Source organism: Miniopterus natalensis, chromosome 12 (assembly GCF_054644295.1).
Source record: "Miniopterus natalensis isolate mMinNat1 chromosome 12, mMinNat1.hap1, whole genome shotgun sequence".
Classification (NCBI taxonomy): domain Eukaryota; kingdom Metazoa; phylum Chordata; class Mammalia; order Chiroptera; family Miniopteridae; genus Miniopterus; species Miniopterus natalensis.
This window is the reverse complement of record NC_142092.1, coordinates 46071802-46096677: the sequence shown is the minus strand read 5'-3', so window position 1 is coordinate 46096677 and position 24876 is coordinate 46071802. Positions and strand designations below refer to the sequence as shown.

At 41.0% G+C, this 24876-nt stretch overlaps 1 protein-coding gene across 1 annotated transcript in view; it reads left to right on the top strand.

The window, feature by feature from the left end:
* RIGI (RNA sensor RIG-I) overlaps positions 1–24876 on the top strand; it is a 35616-nt gene that overhangs the window by 4064 nt on the left and 6676 nt on the right. Inside the window, exons 2-16 of the mRNA XM_016222983.2 lie at positions 1645–1779; positions 4725–4906; positions 6151–6298; positions 7315–7434; positions 8895–8996; positions 9384–9537; positions 10055–10313; positions 11993–12155; positions 13306–13425; positions 14850–15007; positions 16454–16589; positions 17584–17732; positions 20238–20328; positions 22795–22965; positions 24118–24269. Of these exons, the coding sequence (XP_016078469.2) occupies positions 1645–1779; positions 4725–4906; positions 6151–6298; positions 7315–7434; positions 8895–8996; positions 9384–9537; positions 10055–10313; positions 11993–12155; positions 13306–13425; positions 14850–15007; positions 16454–16589; positions 17584–17732; positions 20238–20328; positions 22795–22965; positions 24118–24269 (2240 nt within the window). The remainder of the gene's footprint in view (positions 1–1644; positions 1780–4724; positions 4907–6150; positions 6299–7314; positions 7435–8894; positions 8997–9383; positions 9538–10054; positions 10314–11992; positions 12156–13305; positions 13426–14849; positions 15008–16453; positions 16590–17583; positions 17733–20237; positions 20329–22794; positions 22966–24117; positions 24270–24876) is intronic.

Sequence of the window (24876 nt, the reverse complement as noted above, 5' to 3'; positions counted from 1 at the left end):
GTTTCCCTCTCTGCCATCTTGACTGGAAGCCAAGAAACTCCATTTCTTTAGGACTGCCCTAGAGTGTGCTCCTGGACATCCATTACCAAACTAGGAGAATTTCCAGAGAGGATGGGAGGATTGGTGAAGGATGGGCAGAGAATTTGCTGCCTTCCTGCAGTGCCTTCTATTGCTGTGATTTGTTAGTTTCCATCTCCACTTGAGAAGGTTTGACAACCCTGTTTCGGTTTTTATTCCAATTGTTATTGTCATAATTAGCTAGTTATTAATATTAATAATAGGAAGAGAGCAAAGGGGAAGTCAGACATTATAAACATGGTCATCTGGGCAGCTTCACCAGGAAGCTATAACTTCACACTCCAGGGAACTAATAGGGGGGAATGGCACGTGATAGAAGTAGGACCAAAGCTGTTTAATGATTATTCGCCTTACTAACTATAGATAAGAGGTTTTCTTACAGACACTGGGAAACTGGAGGATGTGTTGAAAGGAAAAAAACAGGGTGGTAAAAAGATAAGAGATGCCTCTAAGCCCGGATGGGTCCATTACTCAGAAAAGAAAATACATTTTGAGAACAAAGGACAGGGCACACTTTGATTGCTGTGCCTGGACCCTCACCCCCTCTGGGAGTTTGCCTCAGGAATACTGACCACTCTCCAGTCCCAGGAACAAGCTGAGCTGGGTTTTAACATCATAGAAAATTAACTACCTTGTTATCAAACTTCAAGATCCTGGAGATACATGGGCCACGGACCTTGCAGCACTTATCCTACCCCCCGCTTCCCCCTTGCATGTAGCCTTTCTTTCTTATCCATATATAATCAGCCAGCTAGTAGGGTTTAGAGCAGAATTTACAGGATTACCTGCTGCTCTCTCCATGTTGGGGGCATTATTGGAATAAATGCTCATATATGATTCAACCTTATTTCTGCTTAATTTGGCTCAAGTAGTGACAGACGGCCTGGACCTGTTTTGTGTCCCGTTTCAGAACCACCAGTCCATTTCTTGCAAATCACTGGGGGAAGGGCTCAAATAAAGGGGGAGATAGGTGCATGTACAGTGAAGTCAGGGTGACGTAGGGAAGGTGCTTGTCTGTCAGTCTAACCTGGGAAAAGATAATTGACTAGGGGGGTGAAGCCACTGCAAGCACATGAGATCTTGAAGGGTTAATTGGTTAAGCTCCTGGTTGTAATCCCCAAAGAATTCCTTCTCTCTTGTGCTATTGCCCATTCTTGCACTCTCTTGCTCTGTGACCTGCACTCACCCACCATGTGGCCTTAAGTGGCGCATGGCCCATAGCCATGCAGACCCCACACATAATGGACTGCAGCTGGGAACACAAGCTAAGCTAGCCAGATGGTAGACTGGACTGTGCTTTAATATGAAGCAGAGACTCTGGGCAGTGGCCTTAATTCTTTTTCCATGGTGGGGTGGAGGGAAATCAGACATTGGAAACCCAGGGGTTCAATTCCACAGAAATAAAGATCAGTCATCCTCCTGTGTGAGTCACAAGAAATCCTTTCCTTGCGACATCACAGGAACTCCACTTCCACTGGTAACAGATGGGGACACAGAGGGCGCCCCACTGGTAACAGTAAGTAGTGGTTCTACAGTTCAATGAGTCACTCTGGCTTCTGTTTGTAGATGAGATGCAGTATATTCAGGCCGAGAAAAACAACAAGGGTGTGATGGAGGCTGCTGCACTTTTTCTCAAGTTCCTGTTGGAGCTCCAGGAGGAAGGCTGGTTCCGTGCCTTTTTGGATGCTCTTAACCATGCAGGTTAGTTTATTCTTTGTATTCACAAATCAGGGTATAATACCTTTCTGTTTCAGAATGATGTACAAGTGAAATGCTGTTAATTTTGAGGCATTCACATATAGTTCATGTCTTTTAATCTGAGTCAATGTAAAGGCTATTTTCAGGCAAATGATATAATTGTCTATATGAAAAAGTCAAAGGAGACTGCAGAATGTTGTACCTAATGGGAGAATTTAGCAAGTTTATTGGATAGAAGATCAGTATACAAAAGGTAGTTGCATTTTCACCCACTGGAAGCAAATAGAAATATCATTTATAATAGTAACAAAAGTTAGCATGGATTTAGGAATAAACCTAGCAAAGGGTATATAAAATCTGAATGGCGAACATGGTAAAATGTTACTGAAAGATATTAAAGAAGTCTTATCTACGTGGAGATATATACCCATGCACAGGAAGAGGAAGACTTGATGTAAAAATGTCATCTCTCCCTACATCGATCTATATATTCAATACAATTCTAGTAAAAATCTTACATGCTTTTTCATGAGTTTGACAAGCTGATTCTAAAATGTGTGTGAAAGAATTATGACCCAGGAATACTCAAGAATTCCCCAAAGAAGAATCAAGTAGGCTGGGGTTTTCCCTTCTAGATATCAAGATTTATTATAAAGCCATAGGCATTGAGACACTGTAACTCTGTTCCTAGAATTGACTAGTTGACCAATGAAATAGAATAGAGAGCCTTCAATTAGGCTCATATATTTATGGAAACCTGTTATATTATGATCACTGGGAAAGAAGTATTAGGAAAGAAGGGGCTTTTTGATAAATTGCAATGGGCCATTATTAACAGGATAACCTAAAGAGGATAATGTTGGAAACCAAACAAACCCTAACTTTCATATCCATGCAGATACAAGTAAATTTGTATTCCTTACCTCATTCCACTTATATATACACACAATATGAATCCAAAAGAATTAAAGATTTAATTCTTAAAGGTAAAATTTTAACAATTTTACAAAATAATGTAGAATCACAATTTTATTACCTTGGGTTATGGCAAGATTTATAAAACAAGACATTGAAGCATTAAACCATAAAAGAAAGATTGATAAATTCCATGACATTAATATTAAGAACATTTATTTGTCAAAACACATTATAAAGAAAGTGAAAAAAGAAGACTGGGAGAAGATATTTGCAAAATACATAATTACCAAAGAATTAATCCATAGAGCATGTTTTTAAAAAGGCTTTAAAATCAATTAGAAAAAGAAAGAAAACATCAGTCCTGGCTGGTGTGGTTCAGTTGGTTGGAGCATCGTTCCATGCACCTAAGGGTCACGGGTTCAATTCCTAGTCGAGGCACATGCCCAGGTCGTGGGTTTGATCCCTGTCAGGGTGTGTACGGGAGGCAACCAATCAATATTTCTCTCTCACATTGATGTTTTTCTCTCTCCCTTTCCCTTCCTCTTTCTCTAAAATAAAGTAAGTAAGTAAATAAATAAATAAGAAAGAAAACATCCACAGGACAGAAGATGTGGACTATTTAAAGAAAAGGAAGAAAAATAAAGAATAGGAAGTATGAAAGGTTAATAAACATATAAGAAGATACTCAGCTCAATTAGCAATTAGGGAATTATAAATTAGGAACACAATGAGATAAAAATTTTAAATTAATAGATGACAAAACTTAAAAAGTCCAACAGTGTTAAGGATTGAAGAAGACATTTAATAATGGGTAGTCTTAGATATCACCCTACAGAGTGTAACTTGATACAACTGTTTTGAAAAACAGTTTGGCATCGTCTTGTATAGTTCAGCTCTCAGGTATCCTTCTAACTGTTAAGTATGTACCCTAGAAAAATTCTTGTACATATATTCCAGAATTCATACAAGAATGCTCACAGTATAATTGTTTGTATTAATAAAAGCAAGCCAGCAAACAAACAAAACTGGAAGCAGCCCTGAGAAGAGAAGAATGGACAGATAAATTTCAAAATGTTCACACAGTGGTTCATTATACAGCAACGAAAAGGTATGAGCAAAGCTACAGACTTGTCAACACAGGTTAAGCTTAGAAGTATAATATTAAACTTACTTAAAAGTCAGAGAAAATTCCACTTAGTAGAATATAATAATAAAGTTCCAAGTAAGCTAAACAAAACATATATTGTTTAGAGAATCAAACATATGTCATGCAACTATTAAAAAAAAATCAAGGGAGTGATACATCAAATATAGGACAGGAGTATATTTGTGGAGAGATAGAAGGGTGGAAAAAGGAGACACACACCCACAAACGTATTGGACTATTCTAGCTCTTAAGTTGTGAATGCGTTTCCACGTGTTCGTTGCTGTTCTGCCATTTATATCCTAGTGAAAATATGTGGACCTTAAAGTCAGACAAACCTGCTAATTCTGTTAGAGAGCCTTAGAGTGAAGCATTCTTGGGTTATTACAATTAGAAATAATTCTTTTCCATCTCAAATTTCTCATTATACTTAGTTATCTTTTCTTGGAATAATACAGAAGGTAAGCTCCTGAGAGGCCAGAATTATGATTTATATTTCTGTTTGCCTTCTTTACTGCTTTGCACTGACAGGATACTTAACATGATGGTTTGACTCATTGAAAGATAAACCAGGTGTTGTAGGTGGAGTCCATGGATGTAGTTTGGAAGGAAGATTTTATATTAAGACCAAGTGTGAGACTTCACATATGTCCTTAGTACTTTCTCCTAAGAGATGATAAATATTGTTAGAGGACCTAAAATGAATATCGAGTTTTCTTTTTGTAACATCACTAATAACTAAGGTGATTTACAGATATTTTTGAGTTCTATCACTATACGTTCAGACATAATTCTGTGATATTAAATTATCTTTAAGTATTTTTTTATTTGGTCTCATAAAAGCCCCCAATTCTCTCTCTCTCTCTCTCTCTCTTTTTCTTTTCAGGTTATTCTGGACTTTATGAAGCCATTGAAAGTTGGAATTTCCACAAAATAGAAAAGTTGGAGGAATATAGATTGCTTTTAAGGCGTTTGCAACCAGAATTTAAAACCATAATTAATCCAGATGAGCTCCTTCCTGAAATATCTGAATGTTTAATTATTCAGGATTGTGAAGAAATTAGACAGGTAAAATAATTAAAATAAAATTCTGAATTTAGGGGAAATAATTTGAACATGGAAAATGTCTTCTGCTTTCTATACTGTTTTAGACCTAAGAAAGATCACTGAAATCCACAAAAGTCTTCAAACCTAAGGTGTAATTACCTAGCACAGTACTTTTACTTGTTAACTGAGTAAATTTTATGTCACAAGTTTTTTTTCAGGTTTGCCCTATTTTCAGTTAAAATTATTTTTATTACTTTGTGAATAATATTTTATGCAAATTTAAATAAAATCAAACAGTTTAGCAAATAAAAAGAAAAAAAAGTCATATAATCTAGTGGTTAGGTGTTCAGGCTCTGGACACAAATAAATTTTGTTAGAATCCTAGCTCAACCACTTACTAGTGGTGTGATCTTAGTCAAGTTACTTAGTTTCTCTAAGCCTCTGTTTATTCATGTATAAAATGGAAATAATAATAGTATCTTATTACTATATTTTTATAAAGATTAAATGAGTTAATATATATAAAATATTTACATATGCCTGGCATATAATAATCTGTGCTCAATAAATTTTAGTTATTATGGTTAATAATAAAAGTCATGTAACTCTCACTACCCTAAAAAAACCATTTGTTAATATTTGTTTATATTCTTTCAAATATCCCTCAATGCCAATATATCCATATTTTGAATGGCTGCTAAATGGGTTGTTTTCCTAATATTGCTGATGATGATTGGATATAAGATCTCAGAGGAGATGAGAATGCTTGGCTTGACATAGTGATCTAACATGTAGAGGACAAGGGTGAAGGAAGGGTATCTTAAAAGATTATGTGGGCCCTGGCCAGTCTGGCTCAGTGGTTAGAGCGTCAGCCTGCAGGCTGAAGGGTCTCAGGTTCGATTCTGGCCAAGGGCACATACCTCAGTTGCAAGTTTGATCCCTGGCCCTGATGGCGTGTGTGGGAGGCAACCAATTGATGTGTCTCTTTCACATCAATGTTTCTCTCTCTCTGTTTCTCTCCCCCCAACCCCGAAAAGCCCTTCCACTCTCTGTGAAAAGCAATGGAAAAAATATCATCGGATGAAGATTAAAAAAAAAAAAGATTATGTGGGATGGGGCAAAAATGGTCATGAATAAGACCTATTGAACCATGGTACACAATGATTTAAAATCAGATTGCATTCGAATTGGTATTTCTTCAGTAAAAACTCATGAAAGGAAAACTTTGAAATAATTGATTAATCAACTGCAGTTGTCTTGCTCAGGTTTGTTCCAACAAGGGGCCAATGGCAGGTGCAGAGAAAATAGTTGAATGCCTTCTCAGATCAGACAAGGAGAACTGGCCCAAATCTTTGCAACTTGCTTTGGAGAGAGAAGAGAGCAAGTTCAGTGAACTGTGGATTATAGAGAAAGGTAAGATTTTCAAGGAAGAGCTCTGAAGGGTGGGAGGGTCTGAAAACATGCTCTGCCTTCTTTCATTCCTACCTGTTTTCACTCACTGTCAGGCGTTTTTCCCCTCTGATACCCATGGCTACGTCGCTAATGAGAGACCAGCATGAGATTGAATTCTGGAAGGCAAGTGGCTACAGAAGTAGTTTGGTTGTATATAAGCCCTAAATATGGACCAGGGCAAATCGTTCTCATCCAGAATTAGCCCATCTGGCCCAAAGGATTTGGAGAAGGCAGAGTCTGAGCTCGCTATCTGGGTTCAGATTATCAGAGAAATAGCTTGAAAATTCTAGAGTTAAAAAGGTTCTGACTAGGACTCACCATAGTAGACTCATGATAGACATTGCTTGGTTCTCTGCCTGGAAGCCATCAGGAACTGAACCAGAACAGGATTGAAAAAAGAACTGTTGTGATTGAGTATCTGAGCCATCACTGGGCTCCCTGAAGCCAACCTCAGAGCACTGTTTTAAAGGCTGGGTTTGGTAAACCCTCTGAGTGTCTGGCCTTAGCTTTTCCTAGGCTTCTTTAGGTTACAATTGTTCCAGAAATTGTCTGTGTAAATTCACATCTGATTTCTTGGGTCAGGCCAGGAATGGAAGACATGAATATCTGCTAAAATCAAGCTTCCCTTCTTTAGAGAGCTTGAGAACCACGTGGGGATCTTGTTCAAATGCAGATTCTGATTCCATGGGGGCTCCAGGGTCTGCATTTCTCACAAGTTCCAGAAGTTGCTGGTCTGTGTTCCACACTTTGAGTAATAAAATCTGAAATGACATTGGCATTCAAACTCCAAATCCAGATAGCAAACTCAAAAAGATTCTTTTAATTGTTTTAACTGTTTTAAAGGTGACAGGAGTGTTGGTGAGAAATCTTAAGGGAAGTTTAAAATGTTAGTCTTATGACCTCATTGTAAGGCTTTCACCCTTAGGGCTGGAGTCAGATTATGTAAAGATTCTAAGATGTTTTTTGGTCTCATAAAGATGCAAAAGAAGAAGTGAAAGATTTCGAGGATGAGGAAATAGAAGCTTCCGAAGTACAGATTTTCTACAAGGAAGAGCCAGAATGCCAGAATCTTAGCGAGAACTCGAGCCCGCCTTCAGGTACTGGCGCTGCTTTTTCTGTTCCGTTTGGTGCTCTTCAAGGAGTTTGTGTGGGGACACGTTTTCAGAACCAAAAGTCATGGCCTTACGGAAAGCTTTTTAAGGGCAAGTAATAAAGCAGAGAATTTACATTACCATAAACACTTTTTTCTATCATTAGGAATGTCATTCCCTCTCTTCCGTAGCAAGGGTCAGTTTCTTCTTCCCCTTCTGCGTCTTTGTTTCCGTGGGTCTTCTTTCATCACTGGGCAAGTGTGGGCATGTCTACACTGCAAATGCAGATGGTCCTCCCAGAAGCTCAGGGACTGAAATGGTGCTTTCATTACAAGATTAAAAAATCAGCCCTGCTTTTAAAGACATACTTCTAATATTTGAGAGTCGCTTGCTGAGTTTCCTTCTAAGGTCCCAGGGCTGCGGTGTAAGGCGATGAAGTTTGTGCCCATGTGTACGCGGCTGAGGCGTTGAGTGGGGATTGAACCCAGCCTGGGCTCCTTGTCAGACTGTGCACTGAGGGGCTGTGGCCTCCAACAGGGCGCTTTTTCTAATTCATACAAAGGCCCTGTATGAGTTGAGTTACCTATGGCCCTATAAGGCCCATCTTATGGTTCTAGAAACATATTTTCATGAGGAGACCAGAAAGTTGCGTAATAAGCCACAGTAAAAAGTTATTGACCAAAGAGCATTAGGGAAGAAATGACGACACACAGTGAGTGGTGTTAGAGGGAAGGTGTCATTTGGGGTTAACACCGCAAGAAGCAAATTTACAGATTACTTCTGCAACCGAATGATGCAAGTTGTTTTGTCATTCCAGAATAAAATCAATGAATGTAAATTGCCTTAAACTTTCCTGACATGTAAAAGTCCTTAGTGAACTCTTTTAACCTTTTAGAAAGTCTCCTCTTCTTTAAAATGGATAGGTTGGATTCTTTAGGTGATTTTCCAGGTATCTGTTGCTCTTAACATTTCTATGTGCTATTAGTGAGATAAAGCCTCTGATTGTTTTTTAAAACTTCAGGCTCTGTTGAGAGAAAATCCCGTGTGAGAGCCTGCAGAATGACAAAGCATGACTGCTCTTCCATAAGAGATTGCTTTGAGAATTCAGTATTTACAGTTTAGTGTTTTTCAAAGGTCTTAGAGGGATTTCTTGCTATTTTGTTCCACATAGCATTTCCTTCAACCAGTGGGCATCTGTTTTGCCCTGAGTTAAGCCACTTACTATTTTATTTTATTTTTTTCCTTCCCATCTTGCCGTCAGTACTTTGTCATTGAGGGAGAATTCTGTGCCTGAAATCAGTGGAGAAGCTGGAATGGTTAACAAAAAAACAAGGATTCTGAACTTTCTTGCATGAGGCCCTTCTTGCTGGAGTCAGCATTCCTGTCAGTTTGATCATAGATATAGCTCCTGCCTTGATTCCTCAGAGCAGAAACGATTTGGTAATTTTGTTCCTTTTGTGTTTCAGAAGTGACTCATATCAACAGCCCAATGAAGCCAAGAAATTACCAACTAGAGCTCGCTTTTCCTGCTTTAAAAGGGAAAAACACAATAATCTGCGCTCCTACTGGTAAGCTGATTGCCAGTACTTATATGCTTTGTTTCTCTGCTCCCCTTTTTCCCCTTTTACTGAATACTGGGATGAGATGGGCAAGTTTTCATTTTTCCCTTGTTCCATTTGTCTTTTGAGTCTCAAGGTATTTTAAAAAACTGGAGGGGAAAGAAAAATCCCATCTTTTCGCTTGCTTCAGGCCCTGACTGCTTGGGTACATATTATCTAAGAAACAGCTTGATATTTTTTAGTCATGGTATAAATTCTGCCATTGTTAACCCATCCGCATTACCCATTTACTAGGCCACCCAGTAGTTTTAGGAGAGCCCAAACTAATTACCTTTCCACAGAAATAGTTTCCTATGATATTAGTTACATGTTTTCTTTTTCTTTATTTGTTAAAAGGTTGTGGAAAAACCTTTGTTGCACTTCTCATATGTGAACAACATCTTCAAAATTTTCCACAAGGACAAAAGGGGAAGGTTGTGTTTTTTGCGAATCAACTCCCAGTGTATGAACAGCAGAAATCTGTGTTCTTAAAACATTTTGAAAGACTTGGGTAAGTGTAACAGTTGTTTCAACTTCTTACTCTCTAGTTTATGTAACGGGTGTGCTTTCTGCTTTTTTCTGTTTTTGGAAAGCCATGATTCAAAAAATTTATAGTAGATTCAGCTTTCATATAATCTAGATGTAATTCCTTCTGGATTCAAGTGTGTTTTGTTAGCTATACCTAAAACCCTAAACTCCTTTGGTTAGGTCTTGAGGAATAAGTAAATGACTTAAGAGATAAACTGTACATTTAACTGGCACGTTTTTAATGATTTTATGATTTATTTACTATTACTCTTTACTATTTTTTTTTCTTAGTGGCTTGAAAGAATTAATATATACTTCTAGCAATTTTAACTAGCTTGCATTTATTGATCACTTACTATGTGTAAGACTGTGCTAAGCACTTGTCTCCTTTTAGACTTGGGGAGAACTCAATCAGCTCATGTTCTGACCTAGTGTTTCATATCTTTGTGGTTTCTCACTCACATTGTGGTTGGTAATAGGCAGTTTCTGGCACTTTCCAGGTACAAAGTTGGAGGCATTTCTGGAGCAACATTTGAGAATATCTCTGTGGAACAGATTGTGGAGAACAATGACATCATCATTTTAACGCCACAGATTCTTGTGAACAGCCTTAGAAATGGGACTGTTCCATCACTCTCTGTTTTTACTTTGATGATATTTGATGAATGCCACAACACCAGTAAACGCCATCCTTACAATGTGATCATGTTCAATTACCTAGATCAGAAACTTGGAAGATCTTCAGACCCACTGCCCCAGGTATCTGCAAAGTCAGATGGATTCCTCGGAAGAGCTATGACCTTCTTAATCCTATTGACTTACTCTTGTGGCTACAGTGAGGATGTCCTTCTCAGGTCCTAAGGCCATATTGTATAATTCATTGACTAAATTTGATTCACTCATTCATTTATCCATTTAACAAATATGTATCAGGTCCTCCCTGCGCTGTGCAAGACACTGGGGATACAAATATAAAAAGACATGGTCCTTGCCTTTGAACAGCTGAAGTTTCCTGGGGAACCAAATATTTTAGAATTATGTCATAATTTATCATGATGGCACACTATGGAGATGAGTACATGGTTCAATCAGAACAGAAGTAAAAGAGGTCCTAAGTGTGCTATGAAAGTAAGGCAAGACTTAACAGAAATTAGGTTAGGCAAAAACTAATAAAAGTTTACAAGGTAGATAGCTGGGTGGTTTTCAGTAAAGGCTACTGTGTGTCTAGAGGCACAGAGGGATGAAAGAACATGGTGTGTTCAAGAATCTTGAAATTTTTTAATATCACTTGAGTGTAGAGTGTGAAGTAGTGAATGGCAGTAGGTGAGTAAGGATGGGAGAGAGGGAGTGATTGATAGAACAAGATGCCAGGAGAGACCAGAGGTTTGGGATAAGTAGGCGAGTAGATGGATTAGTACAGGAGACCAGATGGAAAACCATTTTTGCTATTTTTGGTGTCATCAGAGGGGAGGGGGTAAGAAGAGTCAAGACAGAGTAGTTCTTAGATGATGGGAGCAGGAAGGGTAGGAAAACAGGCATATAACCCCTGTTTTCTCTTGAATGTAGGAGAGATTGGTAGATCATTTGCAGAGACTGATCAAGATGGGAATGGAAGGTGCATAGACAGGGTTTGAAATGGGAGAGAGAGAACTAGTACACAGAAGAATTGACTGGTTCTGTTGAGGCCTCAAATGAAGTTGGAAATCATGAATTTATAGTTTACTAATCTCATATTTGTGTAACGTTCTCTAGCCCTAATAATTACGTGTTTAGGAAACACAGGTTAGAAGAAATTCAGCATGCTGCCCATAAACGAAATTCAGTAGCACTCACATTTCTTACACCTTTTTCTTCTAGGAAAAAAAAATTGGTAGTTAACTAGATTCCTTGGTAATGAGGCAATTATTCAATATTTATTGAGAGGCTACTAGAGGAAGAAACAAATATTTATTAGGTGACCGTATTCTTTATAGATGTTCTCTTACTAAATTCACGTAGCTACCATTTTAAATCACTATTGTTACCTAGCTTTACAGAGAGTGGGAGATGCTTGTCCAAGGACACGCAGCCAGTGGGACATGGCTGAGCCTGGAATGGAAGTGTGTCTGATTTCAGTCTTTCCTGTTCAGCATGTTCCCCACATCATGGGAGACACAGGGTAACGAAGAGAGCAGCTCTGCCTTGAACGGGGTTTTCTCTCTTCGTTTCTGTGCTGATTTGTGTTCAGCGTGTAAGTTGTGACTCCTGCGTTTACTCAGTGCTTTGCTTCCTGAGGACCTTCCCATTTGCAATGCCATAGAGAACTTCAGGGGAAAAAACGTTCTTGCTTTTTATCTGCAGTGAGGGGAAAAGCCTACTTTAGCAGGAGAGTTACATGAGGGGTTGTGGAAATGTCCTGCTGTTCCCAGACACCTAATGGTTTGGAATGCTCCTCCTAGGTTATTGGGCTGACTGCCTCAGTTGGCGTTGGGGATGCCAAAAACACAGCTGAAGCCACGGAACATATCTGCAGGCTGTGTGCTTCTCTTGACACATCAGTGCTGGCAACAGTCAAAGACAACTTGGAGGAACTGGAGGAAATTGTCTATAAGCCCCAGAAGTGTAAGTGGGATCCAGTAGCAAGCCCTTGAGACTTTATTACCCTCTAATAGTCCTAGTTCAGAGCCATTGGGATGAACACTAAATGTTTACCCTTTCTCTGTTTAGTAGAAAGTATTTAACGCCATACTTGGGAAATAATCACGTTTCTGGCCTTTCTTCTCAACTGAGCTCTCTCCCAAGCAATGGATGAACCTCAGGAATGGCCTGTGGAAAACAAACAGCCTTACTCTTCGTTTCCATAAAACTCTTACAAAGATAGTAACAATGAGAGAGAGAGGTGATGGGAAAATCTGAGCATGGAAGTGGCCAAGGCCACATCAAGTACACATTTAGCATCAAGTACACATTTAGCATCAGGTACACATTTAGTTACAGCCTGGTCCCGCTGCCCTCTGAGCTCCCCGCCTCCATCCCCTACGCCCGATCGTGCCGCAGTCCTGTGGGCCCCTCAAGTGTGCCACGCGCTTTCCCTGACTTTTCTCCGTGCTTCGCTTTGCACACGACTGCGTTGCTTCCTCCTTCCCTCCTCCCCTGCTCGTCCCACAACACTGCTCCCTTGGAAGATTCGGGGTTCCTTTCCCTGTGCTCCGCCACACTTGCACATACTTAGTCACCTCATTCCTCTGTGGCTGTTTGGTTACGTGTCTTTCTGTCCCCTAAGAACACAAACTTCTCTGGAGCAGGGAGTGTGTCCTTTCAACTGTCTCTCACCAGACCATGGTGCATGGTGGGGGGTTAATAAAGTTCTGCTGAGACAGTGCGACAGTGACCGTTAGGAGGAGTGCAGACACTCCCGGGGGTCCCGTGGGGAAGGATTGAAGAACAGCAGGGGCCTGAAGGTGTGGCATTTGCGGAGACGAGTGGGATACCAGCCCCCTCGGGCACAGGCTCTGCTGAGCAGCGGGAAGGCCGGTGGGGGGGGGGGGGGGGAGGTTAGACCCGGAGCACAGCGGGCTTGTTAGAAGCAGCGCGTCGAGCACGAGAGAGCCCGTGCAAGACTGTTGAGCATTTTATCATCTAGGTGAGCTGCTTGGGAACTTGGGGCCTCAGGCTTTACGGAGGAAGAAACAAAGGCAGAGAAAGGCGATGCCTGCTTTAAACTCTGACGTATGCTTCCTATGAAACACTCATCGTCCTTTGCTGGCTCTAGTTTTCAGGAAAGTGGAGTCGCGGGCCACCGACAGATTTAAATGCATCATCTCTCAGCTGATGAGGGACACAGAGAGTCTGGCAGAGAGCGTCTTTGGTGAACTCGGTACCGTAAGTCTCGGTGAGATGAATCTCATTTTGGATCCTCTTGTTTGTGTTCTCAGTTGAGACAGTGTCAAAACCCTGATTCAAGAACCTTCCAAGTCCTTTATTTTTTCTTGCCTTTTGTTTTGTTTTGTTTTAAATCTAAAGTGAATGCAGGACACACACACCTGAAAAAATTATATTTAAATATAAATAATATTACATTATTTTGCTTCTCCTTCCTTTTCTTTTACAGCTTAATTTAGGACTTATTCTAGCAGCCTTCTAGCTGGTCTGCCCACCTGCCCTCTCTTTCCGCCCCCAGTGCCTGGTTGGTGTTCCTGAGGTACCAGGCCTGTCGTGCCCGTGCCCGCGTCCTCTGGCGGCGCTTTGCCTGGCCGTGACTCACTGGGCATCAGGGCCCCGCCTGCACGGCCTGGCCCTGCCTCCTTCGCTGTCGCCCCGCGCCCTTCCCTGGCATGCCATGCGCGGCCGCTCGTTCCCTGTGGGCACTGGGCTGGGTGACAGCAATGCAGCGGGACCAGAGCCACAGCCCTGCCCTCGTGGCGTTTCCTGTGTAACAGTAAAGCCAAAATTAGTGATAAAGCAACGGGGGCTGGGCTGGGCTGGGCTGGGCGGGCGGGTGGTGATAGGTGGGCGCAGGCCGCGGGCCGGGAACCCTGCTCGGGAGGGTGGCACGGCCGGTTCTCGCCTTCAGCGGGGAGGCCCCTCCGGCTGCGGAGCGAGGGCGGCGGGCACGCGGCGGGAGGCGGGAGAGCAGCCAGGAGGCCGGTCCCGTCCCGACGGGGCGGCGCCGCCCGGCCTGGGAGCTGGCAGAGGGTGCAGACGTGACTTGCTGCCCTCTCATACCCACCTCCACCTTCTGCCCAATCCTGTCAGCTGCTCATTTCCAGATTGCTTAGCTTATTTTAAGAGACTTTATTTTTAGAGCAGTTTTAGGTTATAGCAAAACTGAGCAGAATGTAAAGATTCCCTATAGACCCCGTCCCCACCTTAGCTTACTTTCACGCCCCCCCAAGGTCAGTTAGTACTTGGTAATTTAGTTTACTGCTGGCCACCCCATTTATAGTTGGGGCTGGGAAGGAAGCACGTCAATGCCACTTGTCTGGGAAGCCGCCTTTGTTCCTTTTGTTAAAAAAGAGGAGCATTTTAACCCAGAAATACGGCTCTTGCGTGTGAATTTTATTGTACTGTGCTCTCCCGGAGAAGCCCTGGAGAGCTCACCGGAGTAGCCCCCCGTCTGAGCTGCTGGAGAACAGGGCTGTGTCTTTCTCATCCTGTGTCCCCAGCACCCTGCACAGAGCCTGGGCTGCTGGAAGCTCAGACCACTCAGGAGGACTGCTCTGCGTGCTGAGAGGGAGAAAGGAAATCAGAGGGGAAGGCATGCTTAGAACCGTAAATGACTGACACATGGCACAATGGAAAACCTTTTCTTTCCAGAAAACTTATCTCAGATTCAAAACAGGAATTTTGGAACTCAGAAATATGAACAGTGGATCGTTACAGTTCAGAAGAAGTGCAAGCTGTTACAGATGCCAGACAAAGACAAAGAGAGCAGGATTTGTAAAGCACTGTTCTTGTACACTTCACATTTGCGGGTATGTTGCTTCTTTGAAAAGGTGTATTTTATTTTTTGTTTATTGAATTGAGAGAGGGAGACATCTAGCTGTTGTTCCACTTATTTATACATTCATTGGCCCTGTCTGGAGACCGAACTGGCAGCCTTGGTGTATTGGGACAATACTCGAACCAACTCAGCCACCCAGGCAGGGCTGGAAAGGCGGGGTTTAGTTGTCGCAGTTACTGGGAGCTGTGCTGTGGCAGCTGAGGGAACATCAGCTTTCATCCTGTCCCCAGCAGCTCACTGACATGACTGACACGTGGCACAATGGAAAACTTTTCCTTTCCAGAAAACTCATCTCAGATTCGAAACAGGGATTTTGGAACACAGAAATATGAACAGTGGATTGGAATTTTCCAAAGTTCTTATGAAGCAAACTCCAAAAGTTACCCATGCAGCACCTTCTGTGTCTGCTTTCTGAAACTTAACCCTGGAGGCGGCAGGACAGAAAGAAAGGGGGGTTCTGTGCCGTGCCTCCAGCGTTCCCATGATTGAACCGTTAGAAAAAACTGGGTGATGACGAACAATGATGTAGATACGTGACTGGTGACAGCCATCTTTAAAGTGCAATAAGTGGCTCCTGTTGCCCTGTCCTAAAGGATGTTTTCTTACCTTTGATAAAGCTACATGCACACTAGAAAGACACAAATATTTTGGGATGTACTCAGTCAGTATGCATTTACAGAATCGTAATGAACTAAACTGAATATTTGGTGTAGGTGGTCAGCGCCATCATTTTAAACAGGTGCAGTTGTGCCTGGCTGGTGTGGCTCAGCAGTTGAGCATTGACCTAGGATCCAGGAGATCCCGGTTCAGTTCCCAGTCAGGGTACAGGCCTGGGTTGTGGGCTCGATCCCCAGTAGGGGGGGTGCAGGAGGCAGCTGATCAATGACTCTCATCATTGATGTTTCTATCTCTCTCTTTCCTTTTCCCTTCCTCTCTCAGAAATCAATAAAGATATATTTAACATAAACAAACAAAAACAAAAAAAAACGTTCCCAAAAACAGGTGCAGTTGCAATTCAGTGATGGTGTTAGATGTATAGAGAGATTAAGTTGAATGTCTGAATTATGAGGCAGGTTGATATGGAAGCTGATTTGCTTTCGTTTGTTTTGTTTTGTTTTAATCTTTCACGTGCATTTTTCTTGTAATCTTCTCTTTCTCTTCCAAGGTAGACCTCTAGAATCTAGGGTCATCCTAATTAATTATTGATTCTAGCTAATTGAGATTTTTAAAAAACTGTATTTGATTCCTAGATTAATACCATTGGGGGCTCTTCATCTTAAAAGCTAAATTGGAATAGATTTGAGAAAAATTTATTCTTAAAATTAATTCCATGCCAAGTTACAGCGAATTGAACTTAATTACAGCAAATGTGTTAGACATTAGAAATGCACTGAAACTCGGTGTTCACTTTAAACAGAAATTTAATGATGCCCTCATTATCAATGAGGACGCGCGGACGAAAGATGCTCTGGATTACTTGAAAAACTTCTTCAGTAATGTCCGAGCAGCAGGATTTGATGAGACTGAGCAGGATCTCACTCGGAGATTTGAAGGTGAGTAGTGTTTCCAGAGGAGGAAGCCATGGTGCCTGGTGACTCCAGTGGTAGCCTGCTGGTATGGTGTTATACTTAGCATATGGCGATGCTCAGGGAGTTGTTCTGGGCTTAAGAAGATATCATGGCCTGGCTGGGTGTGGCTCAGTGGTTGAGCGTTGACCTAGGACCCAGGTGATCGGGGTTCAATTCTGGGTCAGGGCACATGCCGGGGTTGTGGGCTCGATCCCTATTCGGGGGCCTGTAGGAGGCAGTGATCAATGACTCTCTCATCATTGATGTTTCTCTCTCTCTCTCTCTCTCTCTCCCTTTCCTTTTCTCTCTCTGAAATCAATAAAAATATATTAAAAAAAAAAAAAAAAGATATCATAAATGGCAGGACTATTTAGCTTCAATGAAATCTGGTAGTTAACGGAGAGAATCTGCAGCTTACCCTATTTCCAATTTTGTGGAAGGAAAAATAGTAGGATTTGCAAAGGATACATTCCATAGAAATAGTTAATAGATAGTAGCATATTTTGGTTTTACTTTCAGTAATTTTATAAAGGTTTACAAAATACAAAAGTATTTTAAAAGTACTATAATTTACATATACTTCTATGTAAAGAAGAAAGCCAAATTGGCCCATAATCTCACATCTCTCATATTAAGAAAAATATTAAATGACAGGTAAGTCTTCCTTCTCCATCTCCCCAATTTTTTTCCCAAAGGTAATTGCTGTTAATAATTTTGGGGGGACCTATACCAAAGTATTTACTACACATATGTGTAACCCAGTGATGTGCTGCTAAACATTGGACAACCAGCTCTCTGGGAGAAACAAAAATATCTGCATTTATTGGTATATTTAATGTATACATTAAATCAGTGGTTATCACATATAAAATTCTGGTCCAAGGTTGAGAGACTACTGAACTATAGCTGAAGGTCATAGTATATATGTTCTAAATTTCTAGAATTTATAAGTCATTTATAAAATCTTCTCCTTTTGCAGAAAAGCTGCAAGAATTAGAGAGCATTTCCATGGATCCCAGCAATGAGAACCCTAAACTCAAAGACCTCTGCTTCATCTTGCAAGAGGAGTACCACTTAAACCCGGAGACCAGAACCATTCTCTTCGTAAAGACCAGGGCACTTGTGGATGTAAGCTTCTTCCTCCTTGTGAATAGCAGATGGGCTCAGTACCATTTTATAGAAAAGATTATTTTTTCTTTTCTTCACTGTTGCAATCACTCTAGTTTATAATGATGTCTTGATGCCTTTATACTTTTTTGATTCTTTTCATCAATTTAAAAAATTTTAGCCATTCTGTTGGTACATAGTGATATCTCACTAGAGTTTTAATTTGCACTTGACTAATGGCTGATACCATTTAGCATTTTTCATATACTTATTAGCCATCCATGTATCTTCTTTGGAGGAATATCTGTTCACGTCTTTTGCCCATTTTAAAAGTGAGTGTATTTGGATTGTTTATTGTGTTATTGTTGAGTTTTTGAGTGATCTTCTTATATTATGACAAAAAATGTCCTCTGTTGGGATTCTGATTTGAAATTTTTTCTTCTGGTCTTCTCATTCTCTTAACAGTATTGTATCTTTTACAGACTGAAAGTTTTAACTTCTGATGAAGTCCAGTTAATCAATTTTTTCTTTTTGTGTAGTGTGCTTTTGGTATTGTATGTAAGAGTGCTTTGCTCACCCACGACCACAGAGGTTTTCTCTGTGTTATCTTCTAGAAGTTTTATAGTTTTACATTTTACAGTTAGGTCTACAATCCATTTTGAGGTATGGGTTGAGATGCTTATTTTTTTCTTTTTGTATGTGGACATCCAATTGTTCCAGCTCTGTATGTTGAGAAGAATATTCTTTCTCCATTGAATTGCCTTTGTAACTTTTTAAAAAATCAGCTGACAATATTTATGTGGATCTATTTCTGGATTCTCTGTTCTGTTCCATTCATCTGTACATCTGTCTTTCACCCTTTCCACACTGTGTTTTTGTTTTTTTATACTAGATTTATTGACATATAATTTTCATTCCTTAGAGTTCATCCATATAAATTGTATAATACTATTTTGTTTATTTACAGAGTAATGCAACTATCACCAAAATCTAATTTTGGAACATTTCCATCTCCCCACAAAGAATATTCCCACTCATTTGTAGTCACTCCTCATCAGAATTCTACTGAGTTCTAAATAATCACTGATCATAGTCTATCTTTATAGATTTGCCTATTCCGGACATTTCATATAGGTAAAACCAGAAAATAGATGGTCCTTTGAGACTATTTTCCTTTCACTTAATTCTTTTGCATAGTAATGTTTTCGAGATCCGTTCATGTTGAGGCAGAAGCATATCGTCTGTTTTTTACTGTCATACATCCCACACTGTCTTGGTTGCTATAGCTATATAGTAAGTCTTAAAATCAGCTAGTATGAATTCTATAGCTTTTTCTTTTCTTTAAAATTGTTTTAGCTGTCTTCCTTTGCCTTTCCATTTATATTTTAGAATCAACATGTCCACATCTATGAAAAAGTCTACTGGAATTTCTTTTGGGATTGCACTGAATCTATAAACAAATTTGGGGAGAAATGACATCTTAATAATATCGAGTCTTCCAGTCCATGACCACAGTATATCTCTTCATTTTATAGGGCTTCTGTATTAGTTACCTATTGCTGATAACAAGTTGCCCCAAAACTTAGTGACTGGAAATAACATCTGCTATCTTACAATATCCATGCGTCAGGAAGCTGGGAAACAACTTAACTGGGTGTTTTTGGCTCACTGTCTCATAAGGCGGCAGTCAAGGTGTTGGCCATGGCTGCAGTCATCTCAAGGCTTGAACTGGGCGGATCCACTTCCAGGCTCACTGAGGCGCTATTGGCAGGCCTCAGAAGATGTGCTTCTAAGCTCATTCACGTGGTCCTCTCCACAGGGCTGGCTCACAGCATGGCAGCTGGCTTCCCCTAGAGTGAGTGACCCAAGGGAGATATGGAGGTCACAGTCATTTTATAACTTCAACTTGGAAGTGATATCTCATCATGTCTGTCCTATTTTACTAATTAGAAGCAAGTCAATAAGTTCAGTTCACACTTGAGGGGAGGGGACCCAAAGGTCTGAATACCAGGGAGAACAGATCATTGAGGGCTACCTTAGAGGCCACCTACCACATCTTCTTTGGTTCCTTTTATTGGTGTTTTGTTGTTTTCAGCATGCATATTCTGCATGTATTTTGTTAGACTTATACCTAAGTATTACTTTTTAATGCTATTGTAAATGGTACTTTTGTTTGTTGCTGGTATATAGAAATACAACTGATTTCTGTATGTTGATCTTGTGTCCTGAGATCTTGCTAAACTCACAGTTTAATTCTACATACCTACTTTCAATCTGAACTTTGCTTTTATCACTTAAAAAATATCTTAACGATTAAACCATATAAGCTCACAAAGATCTGTACATTTATGGTTAATTATTGCATAGAATTCAGCTCCAAGAAGCTTTTTTTTCTTAGATTTATCAGTCTGAAAACTGTCTGTATAATAACTTAAAGGGTTTTTTTTTCTTGCATATATTTCAATATTGAATTAATACAGATGGTATACAGATAGGCTCCATCTGATAATTGCTTTTCATTTTTAGGCTTTAAAGAAGTGGATCGAGGAAAATTCTAAACTCAGCTTTCTAAAACCTGAAATATTGACTGGACGTGGCAAAACACATCAGAACATAGGTATTTATATATGGTATACAATATATAAGAATATATATAATCAATTCAATTCCTTTTTTAATGCTTATATCAATTGGGGTTCAACTAAAGAAGCAAAACCATAGGAGAGTATACTTACATACATATATGCATATATACATAACATATATATGTGTGTATACACACACAGGGATTTATTACAAGTAATTGGCATACACAATTGTAGTGGTAAAGCAAGTCTGAAGTCCGCAGGGTAGGTGGTCAGGAGCAGGCTGGAACCCTACAGGCATGAGCTGTTTGGAGTCTCTCAGCTCAGGAAACACCTATGCCCTCTTTTAAAGGGCTAACTTGATTAGGTCAGGCCCACCTAGGGTCAAACCCCTTTTGATTAACTTAATGTCAACTGATTAGGAACTTTTAATTACATCTGCAAATTCCATTCACAGAAGCACCTAAATGAATAACTAGGGACTAGTTTAGCCTAGCCAAGCTGACATATCAAAAGGCCATCACATGCTCACATGCTCACATGCCAGAAACTTGTAGACGTAGCCTTCTCCCATATGTCCTGCAGACAAAACCAGAGTTATTTTTCTAACATTGCTTGAACATGTCACTTGCCTGCTCAACCAGTAGATTAACTGGAAATAGAAATGTTCTGTTTCTATTTTATTGTTCTTTGAACTGTAGATGCTTTTATGTGTATTATGTATTTTATAATTTCAAAAATAGTCCAAGCAGACAATCCTGAATTCTAGCAAGGGTAGTCAGAGGATGTAAGGCTGCCTCTGGTGTCATCCAGGGGGAGCTGAGGTGGCCAGCCCTCACCTGACGTTCTCACAGCTGTGCTCCCCACGCCTCAGTGACCAGCAGTGACAGGTCCTCACTCTGTTCCTCCTCTTTAGTGTTGTTTATAATAAGCAGTTCCCACCCTGTCAGCCCTCAGTCATCACCCTTGCACTCCCCACTTAGACAAATTTTAAATTTCATGAATCCAAGAGAAAATTCAGATTTTGAAAATTTGGGTTACCAGATGAAGTCCAACACCACAGTATTGTGGTCAAAGTTCCCTACCACCTGACTCCCACAGGAGTCCAGTTTGATTTTGCACTTCATTATTTCCTCACAAATAAGCGCTCGGAAAACATTTTCTTATTTGTTTCCTCATTTATCCATCCATCCATCCATCCATCCATCCATCCATCCATCCATCCATCCATCCGTCCGTCCATCCATCCATCCGTCCATCCGTCCATCCGCCCACCCACACACCCGCCCGCCCGCCCGCCCACATTATTTAGAACTTCCCCGAGCCGGCCATCGTCCTTCCCCAGCCCCTCCGCGATCGCACAGCGTCGGGCTCTGCCTGCGCTCACTGCTCCTCGCCTGGAATCGCAGCGTCCTAGTCCATCCTTCCTCAAGCTACGAGCTCCTTGTAGATAAAAGCGGACCTTTAGCCATCGTATCCGTGTCTGACAAACCATGACGCCGAGTAAATGTTTGATGAGCAAATGGATGAAGTTCAGGAATTAGTAAGTCTGGGGTCTGTCTTGGGCCTGCTCACCGCTCAGCAGAAGATGACGGTGAAAGGAAGTTGTTTCGGCCTCACAAAAGCTGTCTCAAGATTCTGACCTCCACATATACTAGGAAAAAATGGAACTTCTGTAAATTCTGTTAACTCTGAGGTGGAGATCGCTGAAATGCTCCTCTCAGTGTATCAGTGGCTGAGAACAGCCCACTCTTAGGGTCCTAGACTTAAAAATTCAAAGCCCAGTTCTGCTGTGAGCTAGCCTGTCGGTTTACCATCTTCCAAGGCCTCAAGGTCTTCATCTGTGAAGGGGAATCATAACACTTGCTATGTCAGCCTGAGAGGCCTGTGTGAGGTTCCAGTGAGTCAGTAGATGAAAATGTTTTGTCAGCTGTAAACTCCTATACACATGCAAAGGCATTATGATTAATTTTTTAATTGATTTCAGAAAGAGGAAGGGAGAGGGAGAGAGCTAGAAACATCAATGATGAGAGAGTCATTGATCGGCTGCCTCCTGCAAGCCCCCGACTGGGGATGGAGCTCACAGCCTGGGCATGTGCCCTGACCGGGAATCAAACCGTGATCTCCTGGATCCTAGGTCGATGCTCAACCACTGAGCCACGTTGGCGGGGCACAGTTAGTTAATTTTTTTGAAAAAAAAAAAAAAAAATTTGTTTTGAGACAGCAAAACTAAAGACACACAGCTGATAAGTGCTGCAGCTGGGATTTGAACTCAGGCAGCCTTGTGGCAGCGTCCAAATTGTCACCACCCTAAATGTCCTCTCTACAACAATGAGCGGAATAGGCCCTGCTGCCTGGGGTTGTTGGGAGATCGTGAATATAAACCACTTATCACAGTACCAGGCATGTAATAAACATTCCATAATTAATAGCAATTTTTTTCAAGGGTAAAATGTCCCCTTTGGTGAGTTGTATAATGCCCTCTGACTCTGACACAGGAATGACCCTCCCGGCACAGAGGTGTGTACTGGATGCATTCAGAGCCAATGGAGATAAGAAGATTCTGATCGCCACCTCGGTTGCTGATGAAGGCATTGACATTGCTCAGTGCAATCTGGTCATCCTGTACGAGTATGTGGGCAATGTCATCAAAATGATCCAAACCAGAGGTGAGAGAAGCTTTGATGCCATTATTAAATGTCTGCCAGTCTGGCTGATTTGTGAGTGTATCTGTCATCCTGGCCTTTCTCCTTTACTGAGTCCTACGTGTGTGTGTGACCAACGGCACAGTGGACTCTGGTTTCACTGCCCTAAAGGTGGCTTATTAGGCCAGGATTAGGTGGCTACGGCTTTGTCCACTATTGTAATTCTTGTTCACAATGAAAACTGTGTACTTGACCAACATTGACTGACATATTTTTGGAAGGATAATTCCCATTGGAGGGAGGCTTTGGCAGTCAAAATGTGCACCTTTCCTGGAAGTGCTTGTGCTGCTGGGCCCCTGTACCAAGGAGCTCTTCTTTCTTACTTGAACCAGAGTCTCCTAACTAGTCTCTCTTCCTTTTTTCAGTTTCTGTAACAACAGCTGCCACATTATTTTTCCTGGAAAACAGCTCTGAGCATGTCACTTCCCTGTATAGAAATTTCAGTGGTTCCCCAATTTTCTTGATGTTACAGAGTTTTCCAGTCCAGCACCCACTTATCATTCCTCCCCTTCATTCATGATTCACTTTGGCCAACCTGAATTTGTCCTGTTTTCCTTGTTGTAGAATTGCTCCTATACTGCTCCTGCTGATCGTTGGACCTCTCCCCCACCTCCCTGTCACCCGTCCCAAATCCCCCAGCTGCCAGTCCTCTCTCTCGGATATCCGTAACTCTTTATGCCTGTCTTTCAGCACTTCTCATTTTCCACCTCTGTTCTGGTGGTTTTGAACATAGCTTATTTCCCCATTTCTAGAAAGCTCCTGAGGGAAGATCTGTTATTGTTCACCTTAGAGCCCTCACAGTGTCATCCTGAGGGTTCATGTTGGACTGTCTGTAAAGCGGAGTTTCTGATAATGTGGCTGTTTGATCACACTGCAGCATGGAGACTCCGAGGGAGCCAGTGTGAGGTGGGCTCCCAGTTTACCTACATGTCTAATGTGCAGGTGCAACCTCACTGCAGTGTGTGCTCTGATGGCCCGGCTGCCCGAGAAAGTGGGATTCAGTGAACCAGAGTTGAATTTTAGGAATACCCCTTTCTCTTTGCTTACCTATTCTCAGATTTATTAGTTTTAAGTGAAATACACCATACGCCGAATGAAGTATTTTTTTTCTGACAGGCAGAGGAAGAGCAAGAGGTAGCAAGTGCTTCCTTCTGACTAGTAATGCTGATGTAATTGAAAAAGAAAAAATAAACATGTACAAAGAAAAAATGATGAATGAGTCCATTTTAAACCTCCAGGCATGGGATGAAGCAGTATTTAAAAGAAAGGTAAGTCTTTTTATCTGTTCTACTCATTCAGAATCTGACCATAAGTAACAGAGAACGTGACATGGTTGGTACCTTTTATCAGATGGCTGAGTGTTGCATTAGAACAATAAATTTAAGCTTAAAAATGTGTCCTGCAGTGAACATCAAATTCATTCTGCTTTTAAGTCTCAAAGAGATTAAAATATATTTTATTAATGCTAATACCTAAAGTTGTGTTTTTAGATCTAAAAGGCAAACTGAACTAGAAATGTTCTTGAGTTGACAGCTTATCTTGAGGACAACACCCTAACACTGCAAGACGTAGTTCTCCTTGGTCTTTTCCTCAGATCTCTGTCTTTCCAACATTTGCAGTCCTCAGAGAAAAGCTCTTATTGCACTGTACAGGTGTTGGCATTCCTAATTGTAGGTATGGGTAATAATGTATAATTTGTAGTGGCACGCCTGTTCAGTTCAGCCTCTTGGTAGTAACCTTCATTTAATTGTTAATTTCCTTTATACTCAGAAGCATGGAACCAGATGAGGGAAAATCAAGACACACACACACACACACACGTGCACATGCATGCACACACATACTTTCTCCAGACTGCAGAGATTTTCATATTAG